The sequence below is a fragment of the Phoca vitulina genome, unplaced genomic scaffold, assembly GCF_004348235.1.
Source record: "Phoca vitulina isolate PV1807 unplaced genomic scaffold, GSC_HSeal_1.0 scaffold12, whole genome shotgun sequence".
Taxonomy (NCBI): Eukaryota; Metazoa; Chordata; class Mammalia; order Carnivora; family Phocidae; genus Phoca; species Phoca vitulina.
In genome coordinates, this window is record NW_022589715.1 from 13,849,007 (window position 1) to 13,873,548 (window position 24,542).

At 54.6% G+C, this 24,542-nt stretch overlaps 1 protein-coding gene and 1 long non-coding RNA gene across 3 annotated transcripts; one reads left to right on the plus strand and one right to left on the minus strand.

The window, feature by feature from the left end:
• Nucleotides 1–874: 874 nt before the first annotated feature.
• On the minus strand, nt 875–5,529 carry SH2D6 (SH2 domain containing 6). Its single transcript, XM_032411190.1, has 9 exons — nt 5,526–5,529; nt 5,335–5,369; nt 4,405–4,427; nt 3,900–3,960; nt 3,101–3,125; nt 2,600–2,658; nt 2,252–2,335; nt 1,940–2,098; nt 875–1,335 (listed from the first exon to the last, which is right to left on the minus strand). The coding sequence occupies exons 1-9, from the start codon at nt 5,527–5,529 to the stop codon at nt 1,219–1,221; spliced, it is 567 nt and encodes a 188-aa protein (XP_032267081.1). The 3' UTR covers nt 875–1,218.
• Nucleotides 5,530–5,549: 20 nt separating this feature from the next.
• LOC116636123 lies at nt 5,550–9,439 on the plus strand. Of its 2 annotated transcripts, none has more exons than XR_004300288.1 (3): nt 5,550–5,803; nt 7,046–7,272; nt 7,825–9,439. It is a non-coding gene; the product is annotated as an uncharacterized LOC116636123 (long non-coding RNA). The 2 variants fall into 2 exon arrangements; XR_004300287.1 differs by having other exon boundaries at nt 8,454–9,439.
• Nucleotides 9,440–24,542: the final 15,103 nt, after the last annotated feature.

Sequence of the window (24,542 nt, forward strand, 5' to 3'; positions counted from 1 at the left end):
GGCGGCCGCAGAACCACCCTTTGTTTGGCGGCGCTCGCGGCTTCTGCGCAGTCACGGTCACATGGCGCTTCCGGCACGGGGTGTTCCGGGCGCTGCGCCAGGGCTCGGGGACGCCCCCGCCCCTGCGCCGGCCCCGCGCGCCCGCCCGCCTATCTCGGACCCCCCCGGGCTCCCCGAGCCGCGGCTGGACCTTCCCCGCCGCGCCGCGCGGGCACCTCCGCTCCCTGGCCGCTTGTCTTCTCTGAGCTCCACCCTTGGGCCTTCCATAGCTTCTGATCTTAGGACTGGCGCGTCCAATACCCAGTTGCTTCCTGGGGTCCGCCTGTCCCGCCTACTCTAGACAACACCAAGTGAGCAAAATCAGGCTCATCCCTCCCTGGGGCAGCACTATGCGGCAAGTAGGTGGGGGACAAGTAATTAAGTCGGTTCTTACCATTTTGTGGGGCGGCAGAGACAGCACCAAGCCTTCCCCACCCTTCCCCCACTCTGACCCCCGCAAACAAAGTCAAACAAAAACCAGCCACCCCAGTCTGGCCTCCACCGAAAGTCTGAGGGCAAAAGACCCACTCAGGGACAGAAATGGGGCTGGCCCCTCCTGCCCTGGCCTGGCCACCACTGCTCCATCACTCCCAGACCCAGTCGGTACCCTGGGACACTTAAGGACCTTGGAGTATAATGGAGGCCACCTCTGCCTCGCTCAGCAGATTCAAGAATTCAGTCAACAAATATTTATTGAAAGCGGACTATGTACAGTGCGACCAAAGCTGCCAGCCCTGTGCTAAGCCCCCAAGAGAATGTGAAAGGATTCTCTTTTTGTCCAAGCAGTGCCCCCCCACCCCCCCACCCCCTGCGGGCTTCCCTGAGGAGGCCTTTATCCAGAACAGCTTGGGAGGCCCTAGTAAACAGGGCAGACACCGCCACGCCCGGGGCCTGGGAATGGGGGCCCTGCCTGAACCCTGCTTCCCAGCCTTGGCGATGCAGCAGGGAGGGGCGGTGCTGAGCTCCCGGTGAACATGGGGTGGGGTCTCAGGGTTCTTTCTGCTTCTGGGCAACCTTTCCCCGAAGCCTCTCCTCCAGGCCTGCAGGGACTGGGGCAAGGGAAGAGGAGGGCCTGGAGGGGTGGAGACCTGGGAGAGGTGAGAGGGAGACAGCCCAAGGTGGCCAGGGCAGAGAGCAAACTACGGGGCCAGAGGTGGGTGCGTGCGGTGCGCGGAGGCATCAGGACTTGGTGGGGAAGAGCAGGCAGGTGAGCTGACAGCGGCGGCTGTGTCTGTCGACCAGGGGCAGGGGCTGCTGCGTGTAGTGCTGGACCATGGCCGCCACGGAGGGGAACAGCTAGACAGGACGCGGGACAGCAGTGAGTCCCCCGAGCCTCGTGCTGGGAGAAACTCTGGCATTTTTCTGGAGAAACTTCCTGGAGAAACTCTGGCATTTTTCTAAATCCTTTCCGTCAGATTTGCCCCATGAAGTTCCATGGCCACGTTGTGCCCCATTCCAGGGCTCGCGCAACTTTCTCACAACTGCACCCGCGGGCGTGCCTTTAGCCAGGCCAGGTAGAAATAACTCTGGGGCCCTGCCTCTGCCTGGGTCCTCCAGGATGGGGACCTCAGCAAGTGCCGGGCACGAAGTCGAGTTCTTGGAACGGACAGGAGTCTGGACTACCTGGGCCCTGCTCTCCTCCTAGCTGGGGTCAAGGCAGGCACAAATCCCCAACCCCCTGGGTCCTGGGCAGACTGAGCCCTACAGGAGGGGGTGCCTCCCCAAGAGGAAGGCAGACCTCTGAGAAGGAATTCAAGTCACTGGCCTCTGTCATGTCTACCCAGTCCAGAAAAACTGCAAAATGTGGGTTTTCCCCTGGGCAAATGCACCCGGCTGGGCCCAGCACATGGCTCTGCTCTGCCCTCTTGCCTGCTAGTCCCCGTCCTCCTCCAGCACCTACCTCCTCGTGTTTCCTGCCCTCCCGGCCCAGGGCATAGTGGCTCCCACCATCCAGCCGCCGGATGGGAATGTTGAAGACCCGGCCATGGAGAAGCACCGCCAGGGTGAGGGGCTGGGAGCCGTGAGGCTCTGAGCTGGGGCGCACAGTGTAGGCCCCATCCTGCGCAGGAGACCCCATCTGTCAACCTGCAGCCCTGGCCCACAGATGGCCAGCACCCCCCCACCCCGCCCTCCCATCCCCAGCTGCTCAGCCAACCACCGCCCATGAACAGATGGGTTTCCGCAAAGGCCCAAGGGGGCTGCAGTTGCCCACCTTTTGGAATCGGAGCAGGGCACTCTCAACGGCATGGCGGTCACAGTTTCCTGAGTACCAGGGCTGACCCAGCAGGCTGCCGTCCTGTACATACACATGCAGCCATTCAGGGACGTGCCAGGGCACCGGAGAGGGGCTGGGGGGCAGGGAACCCTGGGCTGCTGTAATTTGTGTTCACATCTGCCTTCCCCGGCCGGAGTCTGCGCCAACAGAACAAAGGTGTGTCCCCGCCCACTGTCCAGCGTGGTGCGGCACACCCACGGTCGATGTGGTCCTTGCAATGGCAGCCGCCAGCCCGAGAGGGCTCCCTGTCGGCCTCCTCCCAGCCCTCTCCCAGCCCCTCCTCACCTCAGCAGCTGAGGTGCTCCAGGTGGGTGCTCTAGAGGAAAGAGAGGATCTCCTTCCTGCTGGTAGAAGCAGATTAGAGTTGAGGCGGGGAGGGGATTAGGCAAAGCAAGCTTTGGGCCCAGCTGCAGAGGTGCGGGAGGTTAGAGGCTGCGCACAGAGGCCTGAAGCCCAAAGCAGGACACTCAGTGCTTCACCCCTCCTCCCCCAGGTCTCGGGCTCTGGTAGGACCTATCAGCTAGGCCATGTGTGACCTCCAAATGAGGGGTGATCTTGAGGTACAAGCTGGGAGTTTCCCGCTTTGGTGAAGACCCTAGAAATTGCCCAGTGGGATCCCCTCAGGCCTGCTCTCAGCTGAAGTCAGAGCTGCAAGGACTCCCACAGCAAAGTGGGGCATGAGGGGCGGGCAGGGGGGTGGGGAGCAGAGTTTGTGGCCTGCAGGGCTGTGGCTGGGGTGGGCTGGCAGGACCGCCTGAGGTTCATGCAGAAGATGCCCGTACTCACCTGTAGGGGTGGCATTCGCTGCTCCCTGGGACACAGAAAGGCGGTCAGAAGAGACTTGGGCCCCTAGCCCCATCCCCCGGGCAATGAAGTCTCTCCCTGAGCATCCCCCCACCCCAGGTCACTTCTCCCCTGGCTACTAGCCTCTTACATTCCGAGCTTCCTGGGGGGCTACGGTGGGCCTGTGGGGGCAAGTTGGGGAAGAGAGCTCAGGTTTTACCTCCTTTAAGAGAAAGAGCCCAGTGCATCCAGAGATCGCAGGGTCAGAGCTGGGGAAGCCTGAATTGGCCATCTTGTGCACACACACACACACACACACCCCTGGGGGGCACTCACCTGGGCACCAATGATACCCTTGGCAGAGAGATTGGGGGTGTCAGGACTTGGGAGCTCAGAATCTGAATCAAGGCCGGGACTGAAAGAGGGAGGGCAGGCTGGGCTGGGCTGGGCACCAGGCAGGAGATCCACGCTGACCAGGGAGGGGTGAGATGCCCACAGGCCCTGCTGCTTCTCAGCAGCCTGGGCTCTCTGGGAGTCCTTCCAACCAGAGGGAGTGCTGTCCTTCCATAAGAGCTGGGAAGCCCCATGCAGTCCTTGCTTAAGGCCCCCCTACTAGGCAGAGTGGGGGGCAACCTGGACTAAAGGCTGAGGCATGGGTGTCCCTGTGGGTGTCTGAAGGCAAATGTGTATTGGTGAAATGGTGAGGGAAGACAAGGGAAGAAGATGGAGCCAGAATGTGTCCTGTTTTGAACAGCTGAGGGCCCCAGGGCAGGAGCGGGCTGGGACAGAGGGAGATGTTCACCTGGACTGGGCTCACACTCCAGGTAGAGCTTCTCCTCAGATTTCTTTGGAAGGCCTGGCACCTAAGGGTTTGACCAGCAAGTGGGAGAGAGGGTGAATCCTTCATTTGGGGGGGGGGCTATGGGCACCTTCTTCCCCCCCTCACAAGGTGGACCTCTTTCTGAGAGCTAGCTGGAATGATTCAAGTTGCTCCTTTGCCTGGGGAGGAGCATGCATGAGTGTCTTCCCCTTCAGAGCTGCCTGTAGGCCCCAGCTCTCCTAGAATGTGGCATCCAGGAGGAGGTCTGGGCCAGGCCTTCCCCAGTAGCGCTGGACGGCACAGATAGCCGGCTTGCACCCTGTCAGGGGCCCGTGGTGAACAGGGAGCCACTCTGCTCTGAGCCTTTTTCCTTGGTTTCAGAGATATTTCCTGACCCTCCCAGGCCTGCTACCCTAACTCTGCCAACTTCCTAGCCAGAACCCTAGAGGGTGAGTGGAGAGGTGCGGGGGACAGAGGGGCCACTCACCACTCTGGCCGGTGTAGCCAGCTCTGGAAGGAAAAGGAGAAACCACCAGTCAGAAGCGCAGGGAGAAAGGAATTCAGTGAGACTTAGGCTGGAGGAGTGGAGTGTCCTCTGATCCTATCTGAGGGCATCCTCCCAACCAGCGTTGAAGCCCCAGGAGAAAGCCACCCTGAGCTCTGATTGCCCCACTTCACAACCCCGGGGGTGTTGCCCGGTTTGACCTCCCAAACCATTTGCAAGGCTTGCTCCAAACGACTTCGGGCTGTTCCAAAAGTCAAAACTACCCCCAAGCTCATGAAGGCTTACTAACCACTGAGCACAGTAAACACAAACGTGCCTCCGATTAGCTGTTTGACCTGAGGCAGGAGACTGCCCCTCTTGGGCCCTTTCCAGACAAAAACACACTGGCTGAGGTCCCTCACTATCCCGACATCCCAGGGTTCTGGGTTCACAGGCCTCAGGGCACTTAGCACAGGCAGAGTCTCTGGACAGTGATAGCAGTAACGACAAGGCTGGAATCAGAGACTGGTGGCCAAAGGGCCCCTTTGATGGGGGTTGACACTCAGATGTGTTTCAATAGTGAAGGCTGCCCTTCAGAACTCCTCATCCTGGAGTGTCCCTTGCCTGCCCCGGAGACCACAGCAGATGCACAACAGGACTTGGGAGTCAGGGACTCTGCCGCTCTGTGATCTCAGGCAAAGCATTTCCGGGCTCCAGCCCTCAGTCTCCTCCTGAACTGTCTGCCGTAGCGGGGATGGGGAATCAGCAGGTAAAAAAACGAGGACCCCCCCCCGGGGGGGGGGGGAGTGCAGTGACCAGGCAAAGCCCGAAACCAAGTAGCCTGAGCTCAGGTCTACCCTGAGGGGGCCAGGATTCCCCACCTCAGGGTGGGCACTGAGCGGGCCTTGGAAAGAGACAGGACATCCTCATTACCTTGCTTCCCCACGGGGAAGGGCTGTCCCTGCTTCCTAGCCTCCCGCAGGCTCAGGACCGCCTTCAGCTGTGGGTACAAGGGGCGGGGAGGGAGAATAGGGTTAGGGGTGGGGGGGAGGGGAACTGAGGCAGGGGAAGGGCAAGCGGGGTGGGGTGCGGCGGGGTTATGGATGTCGGAGCAGCACAAGAACTCATGTGCAGAGGTGACTCTTGGCCTCTGTCCTGTGGCTCTTCCTTTGTTGTGAGTCTCTCCCTGTTTTTCTTTTTATTCCAGTAAAATCTATGATGAAAGTGGTAACGTCCGAGGCCGTAAGCTTCTCTCAGCACAGCGGGCTCTCGAGCTGGCAACGACGGCGGCAGAGTGGGGGATTTCTTCACTCTCTAGGCAGGGAGGGGTCCTCAGGCCCCAGGGTGCGGGGACGGGTAGCCGAGCCTGCCCGGCCTTCCCAGCTCCAGCTCCAGAGGAAGGGTGAGTCCTGGGGGATGCTGACAGGCAGGGCCTGGGGGAGGGCCGGGTCGGGCAGGTGGGAGCAGCAAGGGCTAACTGGGCTCCGCTTCTGACACATCTTATTTTTCAGGGGCCTCTTGAATGCAAATATGGGGGAATCTTGCAAATGAGATGCCTCTTAGATTTACTCCCTGGGAAATGGTAGCCGGGTAGGGTGGGTGGGGAAGGAGGGACTTGGGGGGGGGGTGCTGTTCACCGTTGTGGCCTGGGGCTGCAGTGGTGGTGACTTGGAAGGGCCCAGGGGGCCAGGGTGATCTGGAAAAGGCCCCAGGCATCGTGGGTCGGTGGGTTCCTCCCATGTCGGTTCCCATTTTCCTCCCGCCCCCCACCTAGCCTCTATTTCCTCCATCCCCCTCTCCCCCTCACTGGCTTCCCCCAGCCCCGTCTCCATGGCAACTGGAGGCGGCCAGCTTTCCTGCCCCCACCTGGCCTAGCGGAGGAGCCCTGGGGGTGGGATGCCAGCAGCAGCCGGGGCTCTCCTGGCATCCCTACCCTTGCTCTGAGAAGTGAGGGATCTCAGAGGAGGCCCCAGGGACCCTGTGGGGCCTCCTGCTTTCCCACGGTTGCCTTGGTTACAGTGCCCCTCCAGGCTCCTCTCCCTTTCTCACTCTTCCTCCTGCCTTTCTCCCTCCTCCCTCCGCCTTTCCTTCATCCTTCTCTCTGCCCAGCCCAAAAGCTTCCACAGCTGCCAGCTGAGGCCTCCCCTTGCCACCCCAGCACAGACAAAGGGAGAAGAGGCAAGGCCTGCGCCCTCTTTCCTCGTGGGGACCCTCTGTCCTGCCTGACCACCCAACTCCCTGCCTCAGCTCCCCAGCCCTTACCTAAGTACAAAGAGTCCTTTTCCTCGGTGTCAGGAAGGTGGGCTGGGGCAAGACTGAAGGGCAGAGCCTCACAGGGTGGCAGCTCATATTTATCTTCCTCATCTTCCTCCTCCTCCTGGGCTTTCCAGAAGGGACAGAAGAGGGGCAGGACCAGTGGTAGCCATTGTGGCCCACCTCCCTCCACCCCAGGCTCAGCAGCTGCACTTACCTCGAGTCTCCAGGTCCCCGGGGCAGGCCGAGGAGATGGGCTGGGGGCACCTTTGTTCCAGGCTGGGGAATCTGGACAGGGGACTGATGAGACTGGCCTCACCTTCCGGCACCCCCCACCCCACAATGACTTACTCTCTTTCCCTGCTATAATAAACCATCTGCTTTTTTACAGTGGGCCTCGCTGCTTCATTCGACTCAGAGGAGCCACTCATGATGAGCCTTTCCAACACGGCAGCAGGGCCAGTGAAGTCGGCATTTTGAAAATAAGGGGGCCACCGTCACTTACCTACACATCTGGGGGGTGGAGGGGGCGGCCCCGACCTGCAACCAGACTCTAGTCAACTCTGCCCAAGGGGCCAGCCACTGCACCGCTCCCAGGACATTCACAGCAGCGACTATGTGAGTGGTGCCCCTTGGAGTTGTGTGCCAATAGCCTGGGACCAGGGCAGCAGGAGGAACAGTCTGGGGGCAGAGCTAGTGCCTGGTGGGGACACAGCTGGGTGAGCTGGTGCCCCAGTGAAGCCAGTAGTGAGGGAGCCCTAGTGCTCACAGTGGGGGGGAGGTAGGAGGATGGTCTCACTGGGTAAGTAGGGCTGTGCCCAGGAAGAGGGGCAGCGAGGTAGAGACAAGAGAGGAGGCAGAGGAAAGAGAGGAGCCAGAGTACTCACTCGCGCTTGCTTCCCCTGAGCTTGTCCTGGAAAGAATCGGGGGGGGGGGGGGGGGGGGGGGGGGGGGGGGGGGGCGGACATATGGGGGTAGTCAGTGCTCCCCGGATGCCTCTCTCCGGGAAGCATCCTGGGCCCCCAGGGGTGATCTGTGCACCTGGGGCTGCCCCAGGACCAACTCTCACCATGGCCGGGCTGAAGGAGCTCTGATTCCTGGGAGCCTAGGCTCTACCACAGATGGCCTGGGGACAGAGGCCCTATTATTCTCATCATTTGCATCTCACAGGCACCAGGAAGGTGGGTCTGCTGTGGCCTCTAACCTTGGACCAAGTTGCCCCATGAAGCTCCCATAAGCTCCCCCACGTTGCCTCCCACAGCTGCAGTCCCCGGTCTCCAGCCCCTCTGCCCCACTGGAGGAAGAGCTCTCCCCTCTGCTCCAGGACCTCAGGGCCACAGGGCTGGACCGGTGCTCAGAGGCTTCCCGCAGCTCTCTGATCGGTGCCCCCTCCTCCCAGAGGCTCCGGCTCGCCCCGCGTTCAGCCAGACTGTCCTTTCCCAACTCACAGAACATAGGACATGAAGGGGCAGATCCAGTTGAAAATGGGAGACTGTCCTTGCACTTTTCTTAAACGCTTTATGCTTGCTGTCCTTTCCTGGTGAATGGTGACCAATGATCAAAGAAATAGAGGTTAGTGAAAAGCTCAGAAATATGCATGTGTATTTAGTTTGACAGCTTCCTTTGTGGATGGCTGTATTTATTCATTGAGTAAGTATTTATTGAATATCCTCTCTATGCCAGGCACTGTTCCAGGTGCTGAAGATGTTATAGAAAAACCCAAGGAGGCATGTGTATTTCCTGCTGGATCCTCACAATAGCCTCATGATGCAAATGCTAGTTTTATCCCTGTGTTTCAGATGAGGGAAGTGAGCATATTAGTCAGAGCAGGCTCATCACGGAATACCAATGATGCGGTGGCTTGAACAACAGAAACGTCTTTTCTCTTCTGGAGGCCAGAAGCCCAAGATCAGGGTGCCATCAGGATTCATTTCTGGGGAGAGATCGCTTCCTGGCTTGCAGACGGTCACCTTCTCGCTGTGTCCTCACATGGCCTAGACTCTGTGCAGGCCTGGAGAGAGATGTCTCTGATCCCTGCTTAGAAAGACACCTGTCTGATGGAATCAGGCCTCCACCTTTGTGACCTCATTTAACCTTAGTGACCTCCCTCAAGAGCCTGTCTTCAAATCCAATCACAGTGGGCAGTAGGGCTTCACCAGATGCGTGGAGGAGGGACAAATGCAGTCCAAATCTCAGAGGTTTTGAGGAATTAAGTGGCTTTCCCAAGGTCAGACAATCCCACCCAGGGTTTGCCCAACCCACAGCCTGTGCACTAACCAGTGGGCGCTCCCGTATCTCATCTGGGGTTGAGTCCTTACCCTCCTTTCCTATGACGGAATTAGACACAGCAGGAAATATGGCTTCCTGAAGCCTGAAGGAGCCCCTGACTTCCAGGTGTTCTGTTACTCGAGTGACTTCTGGAACTTTAATATCTGAGAAGTGTTGGGGGAAGGGCCTGGGGTCTGACTTTGTTTAAAACAGGGACTAAGGAAACACAGATGAGGATCATGAACGTAAGACCTTTCTAGGGCACTGTAACTTTACTATGTCTGTTATTTTGGTGATGTTCTGGCTGTTGGCAGAAAGAAGTGAAGGCCAGGTGCTTACACCTTTGGAGGCCACGTGGCTGGGACACAAGGGAGAAAGCCCCACGGTTGGAGCTGGCCACAGCGGGTCAATGGGCACTTCAGAAGCTATGAAAAATCACTGGGATGGCTTAACACAGAGCCCATGTGGTAGAATGGGAAACACTGAGAAAACAGAAACAGAGGGGGTGCCTGGGTGGCTCAGTCGTTAAGCATCTGCCTTCGGCTCAGGTCATGATCCCAGGGTCCTGCGATCGAGCCCCGCATTGGGCTCCTCGCTCTGCAGGAGGCCTGCTTCTCCCTCTCCCACGCCCCCTGCTTGTGTTCCCTCTCTCGCTGTATCTATCTCTGTCAAATGAATAAATAAAAAATCTTTAAAAAAGAAAACAGAAACAGAGAAACAATCCAGGCCTGGGTCAGGAAGGACAGGAGGCTCCTCCCTGACCTCCCCTCCGCATTTGACCTTTGTTCCACATTTGGACCGTAATGCAAGGGGCAAGGGGCAAGCTCCCTTACCAAGGGGACCTCCTATGGGACAGGGTCAGCAGGTCCAAGTCAGCAGGAGGCTCTAGACACCACCCCACTGCTCTAGATACCCAAACTGAGTGGGTTTCCAGTCAGTACCCAGCCGCCTGCCACCCCCCCCCCCATTCTGGGCTTTGCATAGGCAAATTCTAGGACCTGAGTGAGTGAAAGGGCCCCAAGCACAGAGGATGGAATTGTGCCATCTGGGTGGGGGCACTGGCCGGGACAGATCAGGGAGAAGGGGGGGGCGGAAGGAGGTCTGTCTCATGGCTTTGTCTCACCCTGACCGGCCTTCTGTGGGGTGAGGACTGTGCTTCTTCCTAAGTACACAGGCAGATTTGGACAACCTCCTTCTCCTCTGGTACATGAGTGCTCTGTGCAGATCCATAGCTCTGCCCTTGGGATGAATCCCTAGAAGTGGACTTGCTGGAAGCTCACATTTTGGTTGCAAGGCTCCATTGTCGGGTAGCCCCTGAGTGCCTGTCTTACTATCCTTCCACGGCACGCAGTGATGCTCCACATTTTCTGGGCCTCAGCTGCTGATCTCCAATGAGAACAGACTGTAATTTGCAGGCCCAAGGTAAATCCACCCTAAGAAAACAGACAGCTCTCTGGGGCAGTGCCCCCCCATTTGCATGATCACAAGCATCGCTGGAGAGCTTGTTAAAAGCCCTTGTTCCCAGACCTTCCCTGAGATCTTTTTTTTTTTTTTTTTGACAGAGAGAGAGAGTGCGCGCATGCTTGCGTGCGTAAGCAGGGGGAGCGGCAGGCAGAATGTTGCCTGAGATCTTAAGGATTGTCTGCTCCAGGAGGGAATTGGGACTCTATATTATTATTATCTTAAAGATTTATTTATTTGAGAGAGAGCACACACGTGTAAGCAGTAGCGAGGGGCAGAGGGAGAGGGAGAGGGAGAGGGAGAGGGAGAGGGAGAGAAGCGGACTTTGAGCTGAGTGCAGAGCCCAACGCAGGGCTTGATCCCATGACCCTTGAGATCATGACCTGAGCCGAAACCAAGAGTGGGACGCTTAACCAACTGAGCCGCCTAGGTGCCCAGGACTCTATATTATTTTTAACAAACATCCTAGGTTAATTTTATGATCATTTTTGGGAAATGCTGTTCCACAGGAAACAGTCTGAGGACATGTGACTTCTAGGACATTTTTAGAATCCCATATGGACTTTTGCTCGTTCAGAACACAGGGGTCCCCAGCAGAGAGAGAACGTGACACAGACCGTGCTCTCAAGGGGCCCCTCCGAGTGATGGAGAGGGCGCCCCCCAAGGAGATGTCCAATCTCTGAGTTTCGGTTTCCTCTTGCGTAAATGGGGATGTCAGTAGGCAGTCCTCTTGGCGGGGGAGCTTCTGAGGTCAAATGAGGGGACGGCACAAGAAACACACCGCAGCCGCACCATAAAATATCAGCTCTCCCTGAGACAGCGGTGTCGTGCCTCACGAGGTCGTTGCCAGCTGACAGGGCGGGTGGCGAGGTCTAGCCGGGATCCCTGGTGTGGCGAAGTGGGAAGTACTGGGAGGAGGAGGGCGTGGTTCCCGAGGCCCCGGAGGAGGAAGGTAAGCAGGTTATGGCCAGAGGTCTCAGGGGTGAGGGAGGGCAGCGTGTGGGGCAGGAGCCCTGAGATGGGGTGGCCGGACTCCTGGAGAATGGAAGGGGACATGTGCCATTCTTTCTGACTGGTGAGCATGTCCTGCATTTGGGGCATTCTCCATCTTCCGCATCCTGGTTCCAGCCGTAGGAGCCCCATGAGGCCTTCCCAGCCTCCCTTGCAGCTGGGGTGCAGGCATTCAGCCAGCCACATGCCCTCGTGTCAGACTTTGTATCTGAAGCAGGCACCAAGAGGAACCCACCCTGGGGAGGGGATGACAGCTGTATCCTATTTCCAGAGGCTGGGGGTTGAGATGCTAGTGGTACCACCAGGGCCCAGGTTAGCGGTGTTGGCAGAGAGAGGTGTCTGTGCCCAGGGCTGCCTCCACCGGGTCCACTTGGCCATGACCTTTGGGACATTGTTCCTGGGGGTTTCTCTGGTCCTCCCGGAGACGCTGTGAGCTACTGAATATTTTTAATAAATTATTTTTCAGCCTAAACTAGCTAGGGTGGGTTTGTCTTACTTTCACTTAAGAACTCTAGAGTTGAGGGGCGCCTGGGTGGCTCAGTCGTGAAGCGTCTGCCTTCGGCTCAGGTCATGATCCCAGGGTCCTGGGATCGAGCCCCGCGTCGGGCTCCCTGCTCAGCGGGGAGCCTGCTTCTCCCTCTCCCTCTGCCTGCTGCTCTGCCTATTTGTGCTCTCTCCCTACCTCTGTTAAATAAATAAATAAAAATCTTAAAAAAAAAAAAAAAGAACTCTAGAGTTGAAACTGCAGAAGCCCAACTGCGAGGACAGATGTGGGTGTCTCCTAGAAAGGCGAGACCAGGTAGAGGTGAGACCGTGGCATGGGACGGCCTGAACATGCAGGGCTGGGGAGGGGAGACCTGCAAGTGATAAACAAGGTCCTGTGAGGGGTCAGGGAGAATGAGTCCTCAAGATATTTTTACCTGAGCAGGTGGAGCCTGAGGCCAATCAAACTCTGTGGTTGGGTTAAAGCGAAGGTCAGGGACCCGCCCTCTCTCTCCCTAAAACAAAGAGAAGAGTCCTTTTTTCTTTTTTACTGTGTTTTGCTATACATGGAGATTGCCCTCCCTCGGTTATATTCTCTAAGGACTCAGTAAAGATCTAAATTTCTTCCAACTGAAATGTCCTTAAGTCAACAGGGTGCAGGGGGCAACACCCGTCCTGTTGTAACCTCAGACAGAAGGGGAGTGAGTCCGTGGGGGAAAATGGAGGTGATACCAAGCTTGGTGTGTAGTAGGTCTCTGTGTTTTTTCTGGAGGCCAGAACACTAGTTTCCCTCAGATTTTCCAAGGGTTAGGGTGGGGGCTGACGGCTGATGCCAGCTTCCTGGGTCTCTAGGGTGAAGAGCACGAGCTGGTAGCACCCTGCCCCCGCCTGCCCCTGGCACGCCTCTGTCCCACACACCCTGCCCTTCCCTCTTCCGGAGCCTTTACTCATAGCAGATTTTGCCATGTCACAGCTCTGCCTAAGACCCATGAGTGACTCCCCACGGCTCCTTGAATGAAGGAGCCAAATGCTTCTTGTTGCCTTGTAAGGTCAGGCCCCTATCTGCTTCTCCCGCCCCAGCCCCTCCATTTTCCCGCACGGACTCACTCACACTCACCTTCTCTCTGAGGTTACAACAGGACGGGTGTTGCCCCCTGCACCCTGTTGACTTAAGGACATTTCAGTTGGAAGAAATTTAGATCTTTACTGAGTCCTTAGAGAATATAACCGAGGGAGGGCACTCTTCATGTATAGCAAAACACAGTAAAAAAGAAAAAAGGACTCTTCTCTATGTATGTAATACTTTAAAAAAATTTAACCCCCCCCCCCCATCGACTTTACTCAGCTCTGCAAGGGGCAACACTCTCTTCACAGATGGTGAAAGCACATTCTCCTTCCCTAGACACCAGCCCTCTCCCCTCCAGCTGGGCCTGATTCTGCAGATTACCAGAGCTTCTTTAGCTACCTTTAAACTTGATCCATCAGCCCCCTGCCCAGATTCTAGAAGGAGCACCTGGATAGAGAGCTCGGGAAGTGTCCCAGGATTCGGGAAGCCTGGGGAAGGTGGGAGTGGGGGGCAGGGTGGTTGCAAACACTTATCATGTTACATGGCTTCTTTCATCCCTTCCTAGCCCCAAACGGGCTCCTTTTCTAGAGGCTGCACACCTGCCATTCTTCTTTTTTTTTATTTTATTTTATTTTATTTATTTATTTGAGAGAGAGAGAGAAACAGCATGAGAGGGGATAGGGTCAGAGGGAGAAGCAGGCTCCCCACTGAGCCGGGAGCCTGACGTGGGACTTGATCCCAGGACTCCGGGATCATGACCTGAGCCGAAGGCAGTCGCTTAACCAACTGAGCCACCCAGGTGCCCCCACCTGCCATTCTTCTGCTGCAACACTCTGGCCCCTTTCCTCCCTTTTCCTTCAGGCCACAGCTTATGTGACCCTTCAGCAGGGGTCCCAGACCAGGGCCATCTGTCTCTCCCCACAACACATTCTCTCTTGGGGCTCCCACCATCATTAAATCTAGAGGTTTACTTCAGAGCTAGACTACAGATTCCCACTTGACCGGAAGCACTCTAAATGGGTAGCGACTGCGTCTGTTCAGTTCAGGGCCCAATTCCAAGTGCCCAGCCCACAGCCTGGCACCTAGCCAGCTCTTAATAAATATTTGTTGTCGCTACATATTCAAATCTCCCTTGAAGCCTGCCTCTCTGTGAGCACCTACTACGTGCTAGGCATTGGCCTGGGCACTGGAAATACTGCACAGAATGGCAGGAAAAAATCCCTGCCCGCTGGAGCCTTACATTCTACAAAGAGAGACAACAAATAAATAAGAATTAAAAAAGAAAAAAAAAGCTTGCGTCTCTGCAAACATCTCTGGTGTCTCTCTTCTGAAAGGCCATAGCTTGTTCCTTTACTGCCCCGTGGACACCAACCCCTAGGCCTAGACTGAGCACAGTGTCCTGAGGCCCTTTCCCTGTTTATCTGCGAACAACTCCCTTCCCTAAACGCAGATGGACTACCAAGGACTCTTCTCTGGGCACCTGTGACTGACTGTGCCCTTACCCTACTGGGTCCTTTCCTCCATTTACCTTCCTGAGTGTGTGTGGGGGGGAGGCACCTATTCCCCCCCAACCTCTGCGCTCCACCCTCTCATTCCCCCACCCCGCATCTCCCTGGACGGATGTAATATGGCCCGACTTAGGTTTCCCTCTTCAGCTCAGAGCCAGAGAGCCAGATATCTGCTATTCCCGTTGCTTCCTCTTTCCTTTCACTGGTAAGCCGAGAGATTATGGAAAACCGGCCAGGCCTTTTACCTCCCCCTTGGGAGAGACCAGGCACTGCCGCTAACGGATGTGTCACCATCCCACATCCTTCCTTGATGGGCGTGGAGGGCCCCGAGATCACCCTCCCCACCTTTACCAACGGAAAAATTTGAGACTCAGGCAGGGATGGATGCTGGGCCTTGGGGCAAGGCCATCCAATCGTATTATACACAGGACTAGAGCCCTCATCCCCTCACCCCGACCCGGGCGGCTACAGGGACCACAGCAGTCGTTCTACGGGAAAGGGCGGCCCCTGGTGGTGAGGAGAAGCGTGGCTGCCTGTCCTCAGGTGCAGGACAGGCCGACAGGAAGGGGCGTGGCCTGCAGGACCCCCGACAAAGGTTTACCACCTGCTGTTGATGCAAGGCCCTTGCTTTGAAAACGGGCAGAAATTTGTGAAGTCCTATACAAATGAAAGATTTTAAAAATATATACAAATAAGATGGAAGGTGTTATTAAAACGAGTACTGGGTGTTAATACGCAAACAATGAATCATGGAACACTACATCAAAAACTAATGATGTGATGCATGGTGATTAACATAAAATAAAAAAAACGAGTGTTTATGATTTTTAGAAAAGATTTTATTTATTTATTTGACGGAGAGAGACACACAGCGAGAGAAGAAACACAAGCAGGGGGAGTGGGAGAGGGAGAAGCAGGCTTCCCACAGAGCAGGGAGCCCAATGCGGGGCTCAATCCCAGGACCCCGGATCATGACCTGAGCCGAAGGCAGACGCTTAACGACTGAGCCACCCAGGCGCCCCTGTTTATGATTTTTTTTTAAGATTTTATTTTTAAGTAATCTCTACACCCAACGCTGGGCTGGAACCTACAACCCCGAGATCAAGACTCACATACTCTACTTGAGCCAGCCAGGTGCCCCTCTGTTTTGATTTTAAATGATGGTTTTAACAAACTTTTATTTAAAACATTCACCTGGGTGGCTCAGTCGTTAAGCGTCTCTCGCTGTCTCTGTCAAATAAATAAAATCTTTAAAAAAATAAATAAATAAAACATTCATGTGCCAAGGATAACTCCATCAAAATGAGAATCTTGCAGTTGCACTGGGATGTGTAACCAGTATCGGCGCAGGGACTGTCCTGTATACAATATGTACGGTCCCGAGTCTCTCCCATGGCCCTGAAGGGGAAAGAGCCCAACTTTTGGTGCACCTTACCCTTAGCCACATTCCCGGTAATGACCTAATTAACACTGCCTTGTGACGTTACCTGCATCCTGTCAGCTGGATCTTCAGGAAGCAGGGATGGGCATTAAATGGCTCTTGGCATTTCCCAGGCAAGTGACACAGGCTCTAACTGATTCAAGAGTCTGGTGCTCAGCCCTGGAAGGCAGAAGTCGCTGTTACAGGAGAGAATGGGCTCTTATTAAAGAGTCCAGGGCCTGGGGCAAGGCTGTCTCCAAGTTTCTATGGTATCTATCTCTCGTCTCTCGGGGCAGAGGACTAGTCAACAAAAGACTGGTTGTCTCAACAAAAGTACTTGGAAAACCAATCCTTTGAGAACTTCCCAGACAGAAATGGGTATGCTTAAAGCCCACCTGACTAGTTAATATGACCCCCACTCCTGCTACCAAGGGAACGTAGGTGACCTACTTTGAATATCATTTCTGAAGTTGTTTCTAATTGTTCCAAAAATAAATGGAATATTTCTAGGAAATACTGGTCTCGAGCTAACTACAGAAGAATAAAATCTCACTGACATTACAGGGTCATGACTATACCTTCATAAACTAGGTATTTTCCTATCAACCTTGATGATCAGGGACACAGCAGTACATGATCAGATCAGAAAGTGTACAAGCTGAAAATACGGTTGGAGACAGGAAGTCCAATATGTTGCTGGCCACTGTGGTGTCACTGCTCCCGAGACAGGTGTAACCTGAATCCCCACTTGGGAGCCAGAAATCAGCTGAGAAGAGGCCTCTGGAGAGAGACTGTCCTGGTCCTGGAGGGTGGATGAAGTGCGGCGTCCGCACAGCTCATCCCACTCGGCGGACTGGACTGAGTTCCTGACTTGTACCGAAGGGCCTGGGTAAGTCTCTTCTGTAACGCCTCAGAGGATCCTTGAGTAACCTGAAAGTTAGGACAAGAGTCTGGCGCTTGACCCTGAACTGTGAGCAGAGAGAGAGCATACTAAATGAGAATGCCCTGCTTCTAACTTCCTGGCAGCCTCTCAGCTTTATCAGGGTCTGTCATGTAAAGCTGATGCCCGGGCGCAGGGCACTGACAGCGGTCCGACACCGCGGCCCGAACGGGGACACATATCCCAGGAGCCGGAGAACCCAGGCCTTCCCCGAACCTCTCCAGGAGACCTGCAGGCCATACAAGGACCCTAACAGGCTCAGTCCCGCCTCAGGGTCCAGGCTGCTCCCCACCTCTTGGGAAAGGGAGTTCGCTCCAGGCGCAGGAGGAGAGGTCAGGGAGACGCACTCTGCATCCCTCTACCGCGGAGGGGCCAAGCCCCCACCCACCACCCACCATCCCCTTTCCCCAGCAGCCCAGGCTCGCGGGAAGGGCGGGCCAGGTCTCCGGTCAGCGGAGAGGCAGGGCTCGGACCCGCGGCCCTACGGTCGAGCAGTGTGTGCAGGGGCAAGGAGCCCGGCTGGCCGGGAGAGAAGACCCTCTGCTCTGCAGCAGGGAAGCCCCATTCCGCGATGGGGATCCCACCGCGCCGGTCACTCTTCCGCGTCCCTGAGGCCCCGCCCCGCAGCCCACTGCATGCTGGGATTTGTAGTTTCTGGGGGCGGGGCTAGCACGGCTTGGCGTGGGTGTGTCTGTGTGTCCCGAGGTCCGCTGTGGCGTCCCGGTCCTCGTGACCTCATGCCCGAGGGCCCACTGGACCTGGGGTTGGCACTGAGGTCGCAGGCCTCAGCTCCCGAGGCCCCGCCCCGTGGCCCAGTCCTACCGGGACTTGTAGTTCGGGCTGGGGTTCGGGCCTGGGTAGGGCCGGGGTTGGGAGGGGGGTGGGGGGGTAGGTGTCGTAGTGCCATCCTATTCCTCTTTGGCCTGGATCTGGACAGTAGACTTGGCCCGGGACTCGCAGCTCCGGCCAGGCTCCCTGTGGACCTTTTTGCAGCCGGCCCACCGCCTCGGCGGCACCTGCAAGACCAGCCTCTAGATGGGCAAACTGAGGCAGGAAGAACTGCGTGCTCAGGCTGCGGTCTGCCCTGGTGTCAGGCCGAGTCAGGCCCGAGTGTAAACGTGGGAGAGGAAAGGCCAGAATGAGGGCTTGGCCTGGGAAGCCCAGCCCAGGCCTGTGGGCCATGCTGGGCAAGGGGAGGGTCCAGGGCCCTTTCAGTTCTTAAGAATCTGTGATCAGTGCTGTCTCAAAATGATGAACAGGCTCGCCCAGGACTGGCTGAGCACATTAGAGCTGACCACCTCATAGGGTTGACAGATAAGATTTTATTTGCCAAATTTGGCAACCCTGCAGACAGAGCTCAGGGAGGAAGGAAGTTTCTCCTGAGGAAGAAAACCAAGAAATGGGGCAATCCTAGCCCACAGCTTTGCTTTGAGGATTACATAAACAGGGTTTGGGGGTTGGGTTTTTTTTTTTTAATTGAAGTATAGGTGACATACAATATTATATTAGTCTCAGGTGTACAACATAGTGACAATTACATATATTAGGGAACACCACCATAAGTATCGTTATCATTAAGTATAGTTACCATCTGGGGGTGGGAGTGTTTTGTAAACTGTAAAGTCCAGGGCATGGGTGAGGGGTTACCATCGTCAGAATTTGAACTTGAGACACTGGAGAAAAGGCTCTGGGCCTTCAGGACCCTCACTTTAAAAGGGAACGTACACTTACTATAGTTATCTTAGATGTCTCCATCAGGAGAAGCTGGGTGGTAGAGACATGGGACCTGTCTATAATATTTTTTTTAAGTGGGGTACAAATGAATCAAGGATGGTCTTACTGCTCAAAGGTTACAAAGCCCTTTGGGTGTTTGTTTGTTGACTGCTTTATTGAGTGTACAATTCACAGACTTGTGCAACTATTACCACAATCTAATTTTATTTTTTATATTTTTAAGATTTTATTTATTTATTTGACAGAGAGAGACAAAGCGAGAGAGGGAACACAAGCAGGGGGCGTGGGAGAGGGAGAAGCAGGCTTCCCGCCCAGCAGGGAGCACGATGCGGCCCATGATGCGGCGCTCGATCCCAGGACCCTGAGAGGAAGGCAGATGCTTAACGACTGAGCCACCCAGGCGCCCCTACCACAATCTAATTTTAGAACATTTTCATCACCACAAAAGGAAACTCCTACGTATTAGCAGCCACCCCCTAAACCACACCCCCTTATCTCCGCCAGTCCTAAGCAACCATTAATCTACTATTTATTTCTACCGATTTGCCTGTTCTGGACATCTCATGGAATCATATAATACGTGGTCTTTTGTGATGGGATTCTTTCACTTAGTATAATGTTTTAAAAATTCATCCAGGCTGTAGCATGTGTCAGTACTCTATACTGTTTTTTGCAACTTCTTGTGAGTCTACAATTATTGTGAAATACAACTTCTTTTCTTTAAAGCCAAGTATCTGGAGGGTCAACAGAGGTAACTTGTTGCAAGTGAAAGGACTCCCAGCTGGGACTAGCATTTGATGCTGAGAGCTGGGTGGGCCCTGGGAAAGGAGGGAAGAGCAGGGCCTGGTGGGGAGGAGGGGGCGCCTGACTCAGCCCAGCCCCGCCTCAGGAGGCTGTGTGCTGTGACTGTTGGGAGGTCCCCCCTGCCAGGCTCCCAATTCACCATCTGCCACTCACTAAAGGGATCATGGAGCAAGTTTTTGTTTGTTTGTTTGTTTGGTTTGGTTTGGTTTTACCTCATTTGGTCTCCATTTCCTCATCTGTAAAAGGGGGATAATGAAATGATCTACTTTAGAAAATAAATGGGAGGACTGAAGGAGAAAATCATAAAAAGGACAGCACATGGCATATAGTGCCAGCCCTTAAGATTGTTAGCTCTTATCATGAGCTTACAGCGGTGTTGAGGATCCAGTGTGACCCTGGCTTTGAGGGGATAAACCAGCCCTTCCTCCTGCCCCGATCACCCAGTGCCCTTCTTGTCACCATAGTGCTCCCCTGAAGCTCCTTCTGGCCCACTCATTCTTGCCGTACTGGACGAATCCCACTTTCCCAGAGGTTGCCAAGAAACTCCAGCATGTCTGCCCAGAATGTCTCTGAGGACCCAACAGCTTTATTCAGAAAATATGGCAGTCCAGACCCCTGGCCATTCCTCAGAGCTGGTTGAAAAGATCTAGAAAAATTCATTACGGATCAAATTTAAAGGCTAGATGCATTGAGTCAGTGCCTTCAAAGGAATATTTTGGGGAATTTTGATGTTGGAATTTTTAAGTGTTGCAACAGATCCCTGCCAGCTTCCCAGGCTGAGGAAATACAACAGCTCAGCCTGAGCCGTGCCTCTGGATTGGAGTCAGAGGACCCAGAAGGGACTCCTTGTCTGCTGTCTGCATTTTACAGATGGGAAACAGACTCAGAGAGAACCATATGGCAGGGTAGTTAGAAGCCAGGCTGGGAACTCAATTAGGGAGAATCCTTTGCAATTTCAAGAAATCCTTAGCCCTGGAAATCAATTCATAAGCCTGGGTCCATGGACACAGAAGCAGAGAGCTGGCCATCTTGGATGGCTCCAGACCTTGGCCAGAGCCCAAGTAGCCACATCCAGAAGTCAGTGTCGGATGCCTCTCTCTCCTGTTGTTGTTTTTTTTTTCCCAGCCAGACGTTTGTCTTAGAAGTGGTTTATTAATAATAATGGTAATAGCACCTTGCATGTGTCCAGGCCTTTATTTTTTTTCAAAGAGCTTCCCACGGGTCATCTCATTGGATGCCCACAATTCCCCAAGGTAGGATGACTGGGTTATTGTCCTCCCTCCACAGGTGAGGAACCTGTGGCTCAAAGGGTTTAAGTGACTTTCCCAAGGTGACAAAATACCTTGGGGACGCACTAGAATGTGGGGATTTTGCTCTCTAATCTGCTAATCAGAGTAAAAATCTAGTTTAAAAAAATGTTTTTTGAGTGTCTGTTAGCTGCTAGGTGCTCTGCTGGGTGCTCGCGTCCGTGGGAAGCAGGTATTTCTTGTTCTCTTCAAGGTCCTTCCAGCTGGACTAAGAATCAAGTTGACGTGAGACAGATTAACAGGAGAAAATCAAATTTAATAGCGTACATATGGGGAACCCACATAGATGTGGAAATTCCAGACAGTCAGGCAAAATGAGATCCAGTTGTCATTGTGAATTAAGGAGAAGGGGGTAGGGTTCTGGGACTTCAAAGGCAAAGAATGCAACTCACAGGAGGATGAACAAGAGTAAATGTTTGGTCGACAAATGTTTTCTAGGCCACTCAGAAACAATGGGACAGAGAGGACTTTGATCAGATGGGCCTGGGGTAGGTTCCTTCCAAGCTACCATACCTGGTTCATAGTATAATGTAGTTGTTGATGGTGATAGCTGTCTTCCTGGAGCAGCTCCTCTACTTAAATTCTTTTAGGCATTTGGTAGGGAAAGGGGGTAAAGAGCTTTTCCTGAATTTGCTGGGTTTGGGGTGCTTTTTAACTCAATATGACCTTCATGCCAAGGTGGCCCATCTTGGCATGGCCTGCCCTTGGACTCTTCACTTCACAAGGATAACCTGATGTAGCTCCTGGCTGGAGGAGCCAGCAGTGTGGTGGGAGAGGCACACGTGTAGCAGATGATAAAAAGTGATGACAAGGGAACTTTCCAGGGGGGTGGACGTGTTTTATATCTTGGTAGGATATAAGTTTACATGGGTGTTTGCAAATGCCAAAACTCATTATGCTTATGCTTTGTGCATTTCCCTGTAAATTTTACCTAAAAATGTAGAACATGGGAATGCTCTGGGAAGGCTATGTCTAGCCGGGCGTTGGCAGGGCACAACTGTTGGGAAGTGGGCCAGAGAGGCAAACTAGGTTACCCACGGGGACAATTCCACCTTCCTTTGTGGGGTGTGGTTGAAAAGTTTTCCCATGGAGGCTATAGACCCAGATGGCCTAGTAGCCTTGATGCCCAGAGCACCTGGGGTCTACAGAGGAGGGAGGCAGGGATCGCTGCATGTTTCAGGAGACGGATGTTTCAACGGAGTCTGCAGGGTGAGCAGTTGGCCAGAGGAGGGTGGACAGGTGGAGGGTGGTTTCTAAGCGCTGCTCAGTGAAGTGTAGTTGCCTAGCATGGTCCAGACAGAAAGGGGTAGAACCAGACTTTGAACTACTTCCCTCACCCCAAGCCCCATCAGTAGGCCTCAGAAATTCAAGCTTGTGGGGCGCCTGGGTGGCTCAGTCGTTAAGCGTCTGCCTTCGGCTCAGGTCATGGTCCCAGAGTCCTGGGATCAAGCCCTGCGTCGGGCTCCCTGCTCTGTGGGAGGCCTGCTTCTCCCTCTCCCACTCCCTCTGCTTGTGTTCCCTCTCTCGCTGTGTCTCTCTCTGTCAAATAAATAAATAAAATCTTTAAAAAAAAAAAAAAAGAAAAATTCAAGCTTGTTGGAATATTTTTTAAAAAATAAATATTACTGGGGCCACTGGGTGGCTCAGTCAGTTGAGCATCTAACTCTTGGTTTCAGCTCAGGTCATGATCTCGGTGTCCTGGGATTGAGCCCCATGTCGGGTATGCGCAGTGTGGGTTCCGCTTGGGATTTTCTCTCCCTCTTCCTCTGCCCCTCCCCCTACTTGTGCTCTCTTTCTCTCTCTTTCAGATAAATAAAATAAATAAAATCCTTATTTATTTATTCATCTGAGAGAGAGCATGCACGAGTGGGGGGAAGGGCAGAGGGAGAGGGAGAAGCAGACTCCCTGCTGAACAGGGGCTCCCTCCCAGGACCTGACCTGAGCCAAAGGCAGACGCTTAACCGACTGAGCCACCCAGATGCCCCTAAAAGAATTTTTTTTAAACAAATTTTATTTATTAATTTTTAAAATAAACTCGACCCCCAACATGGGACTCAAACTCATGACCAGGAGATCAAGAGTCCCAAGCTCTACTGACTGAGCTAGTCAGGCACCCATAAGCTAGTTGGAAGTTCTTGTTTTTGTTTTTTTATTTTTAGATTTATTATTCATTTGAGAGAGAGAGAGAGCACAGGGCTCGATTCTAAGACCCATGAGATCATGACCTGAGCTGAAACCGAGAGTCAGACACTCAACCAGCTGAGCCACCCCGGCGTCCCTAGTTGGAAATTTTAAAGCTGCTTCCCAAGAAAGGAGAACAGTGTCCTATTACCGCTGTGTCGGGAGGCCAGGTCCATACCCCGATCGCAATGCCTTTTGTCAGCTGACATCTTCTGGGGTTTGCCTGCGGCTCATGACTCGCCACTGCAGATCCAAGGTGGCAGTGTGGCCCATGTGCTGTCTGACTCACTTCCTGGAGGGCCTGGCTGGCTGGTGCCTAGGCTGGCTGGCCTGTTTTCCTGTGAGTAGAGAGAAAGGGGAGAGGTATCACAGGTCTAGCACCGGCTTTGAAGCCAGATCAGCCTGGGCTAGGATCCTGGTTCTGCGGCTGAACTGGGAATGTGACCCTGGACCAGTCCCCCTCTCTGAGCCTCCCTGACTCTTCTCCGTCCATGAAGCATAATCATGGGGGTAGTAAGTCTGAGGACAGAACCACATCGTGTGCAGAGCACTGAGAACACAGCGGGCCCTCGAGGCACAGACAGCAGCTGTCGGAGCTCGACCGAGGCCGAGGACCTGTCCGTCGACTGGGCTGTGGACACCGCTATCCCTGGCGGCGTTTCCCCGCGCTCCTGGGCTGTCGTTAGCCCCCCTAATACCCGCCTCAATTCTCGGTCCGCGTGCGCGTCCCGGGCCCCCGGGCAGGGTCAGGGGCGAGGGGGGCTCCGCAGCGTCCCCAGCCGGCTCCGGCCGCCCGCGCCCCTCCCTCTGACTCCCCGGAGGCCGCCGTCCGAGGCGCCCGGCGAGGCGCTGGCAGGCAAGCAGCGCTCTGGGGTCTGACCGCCGGCGCCCCGCTCCCCTGTAGGGGTCGGAGGGGCTCAGCTGGCCCGGGGCGCCTCCTCGGGGCGCTCGCTCCCCCTGTCTTTGGGGCACACCCGCTTGCCTTGTGTCTCCCCGCTTCCGGAGAGGAGGGCGGGAGAGGGCGGATCCTTGCTAAAGAAATGCTTTATTTTACTCCATCTGTGACAAACTGAGCATTCCTGCTGGGGGAGCCTGGAGGGAGAGGAAAAATGTGGGTCTGGTTAAAAAACAAACCAGCCGAAACAACAACAACAACAAAAAAACAAGTTTTAGAGTCTGGTTACGAGATAATGTTTTTAGCGCGTATTGAGTGCCAAGGCGCTTGGGATTCCCAGGCTGAGTGACCTGCTCTTTTGTTTCGCTGTTAATTCGCAAACCTCTTTTTATTTTTGTGGTGATGGGGCCACGTTTCGCCAAGTGAGGCTCAAATGTGGAGAGCAGGGACTCCCATTCATCCTGTGTCCTCGGTAATGCACAGAGTCAGTCCAGAACCTAAGAGTCAACCCCAGTTATGCACCGGGGCAGACTAGAGTCGGGAAACCTTGCTAGGGTGGGAGGACCGGGCGAGGGACAAGAGGCGGTGTGGTGTGGTGTAACTTCCCATCCCCCTGCCAGCTACACCGAGCTCATGGTTGGAGGGGGCAGGGCCATTACTTCCTGAGGTGCCCAGCATAGGTACTGGGGTCCCCTAGTAAATTCCCTTTGTTGGGAAGAAAAATAAGTCTAGGTTTATTAAGCATCTATTTGTTAATTAATTTTATGATCTCATTTAATCTTCACCTTTATCTTTCTGCCCATTTTACAG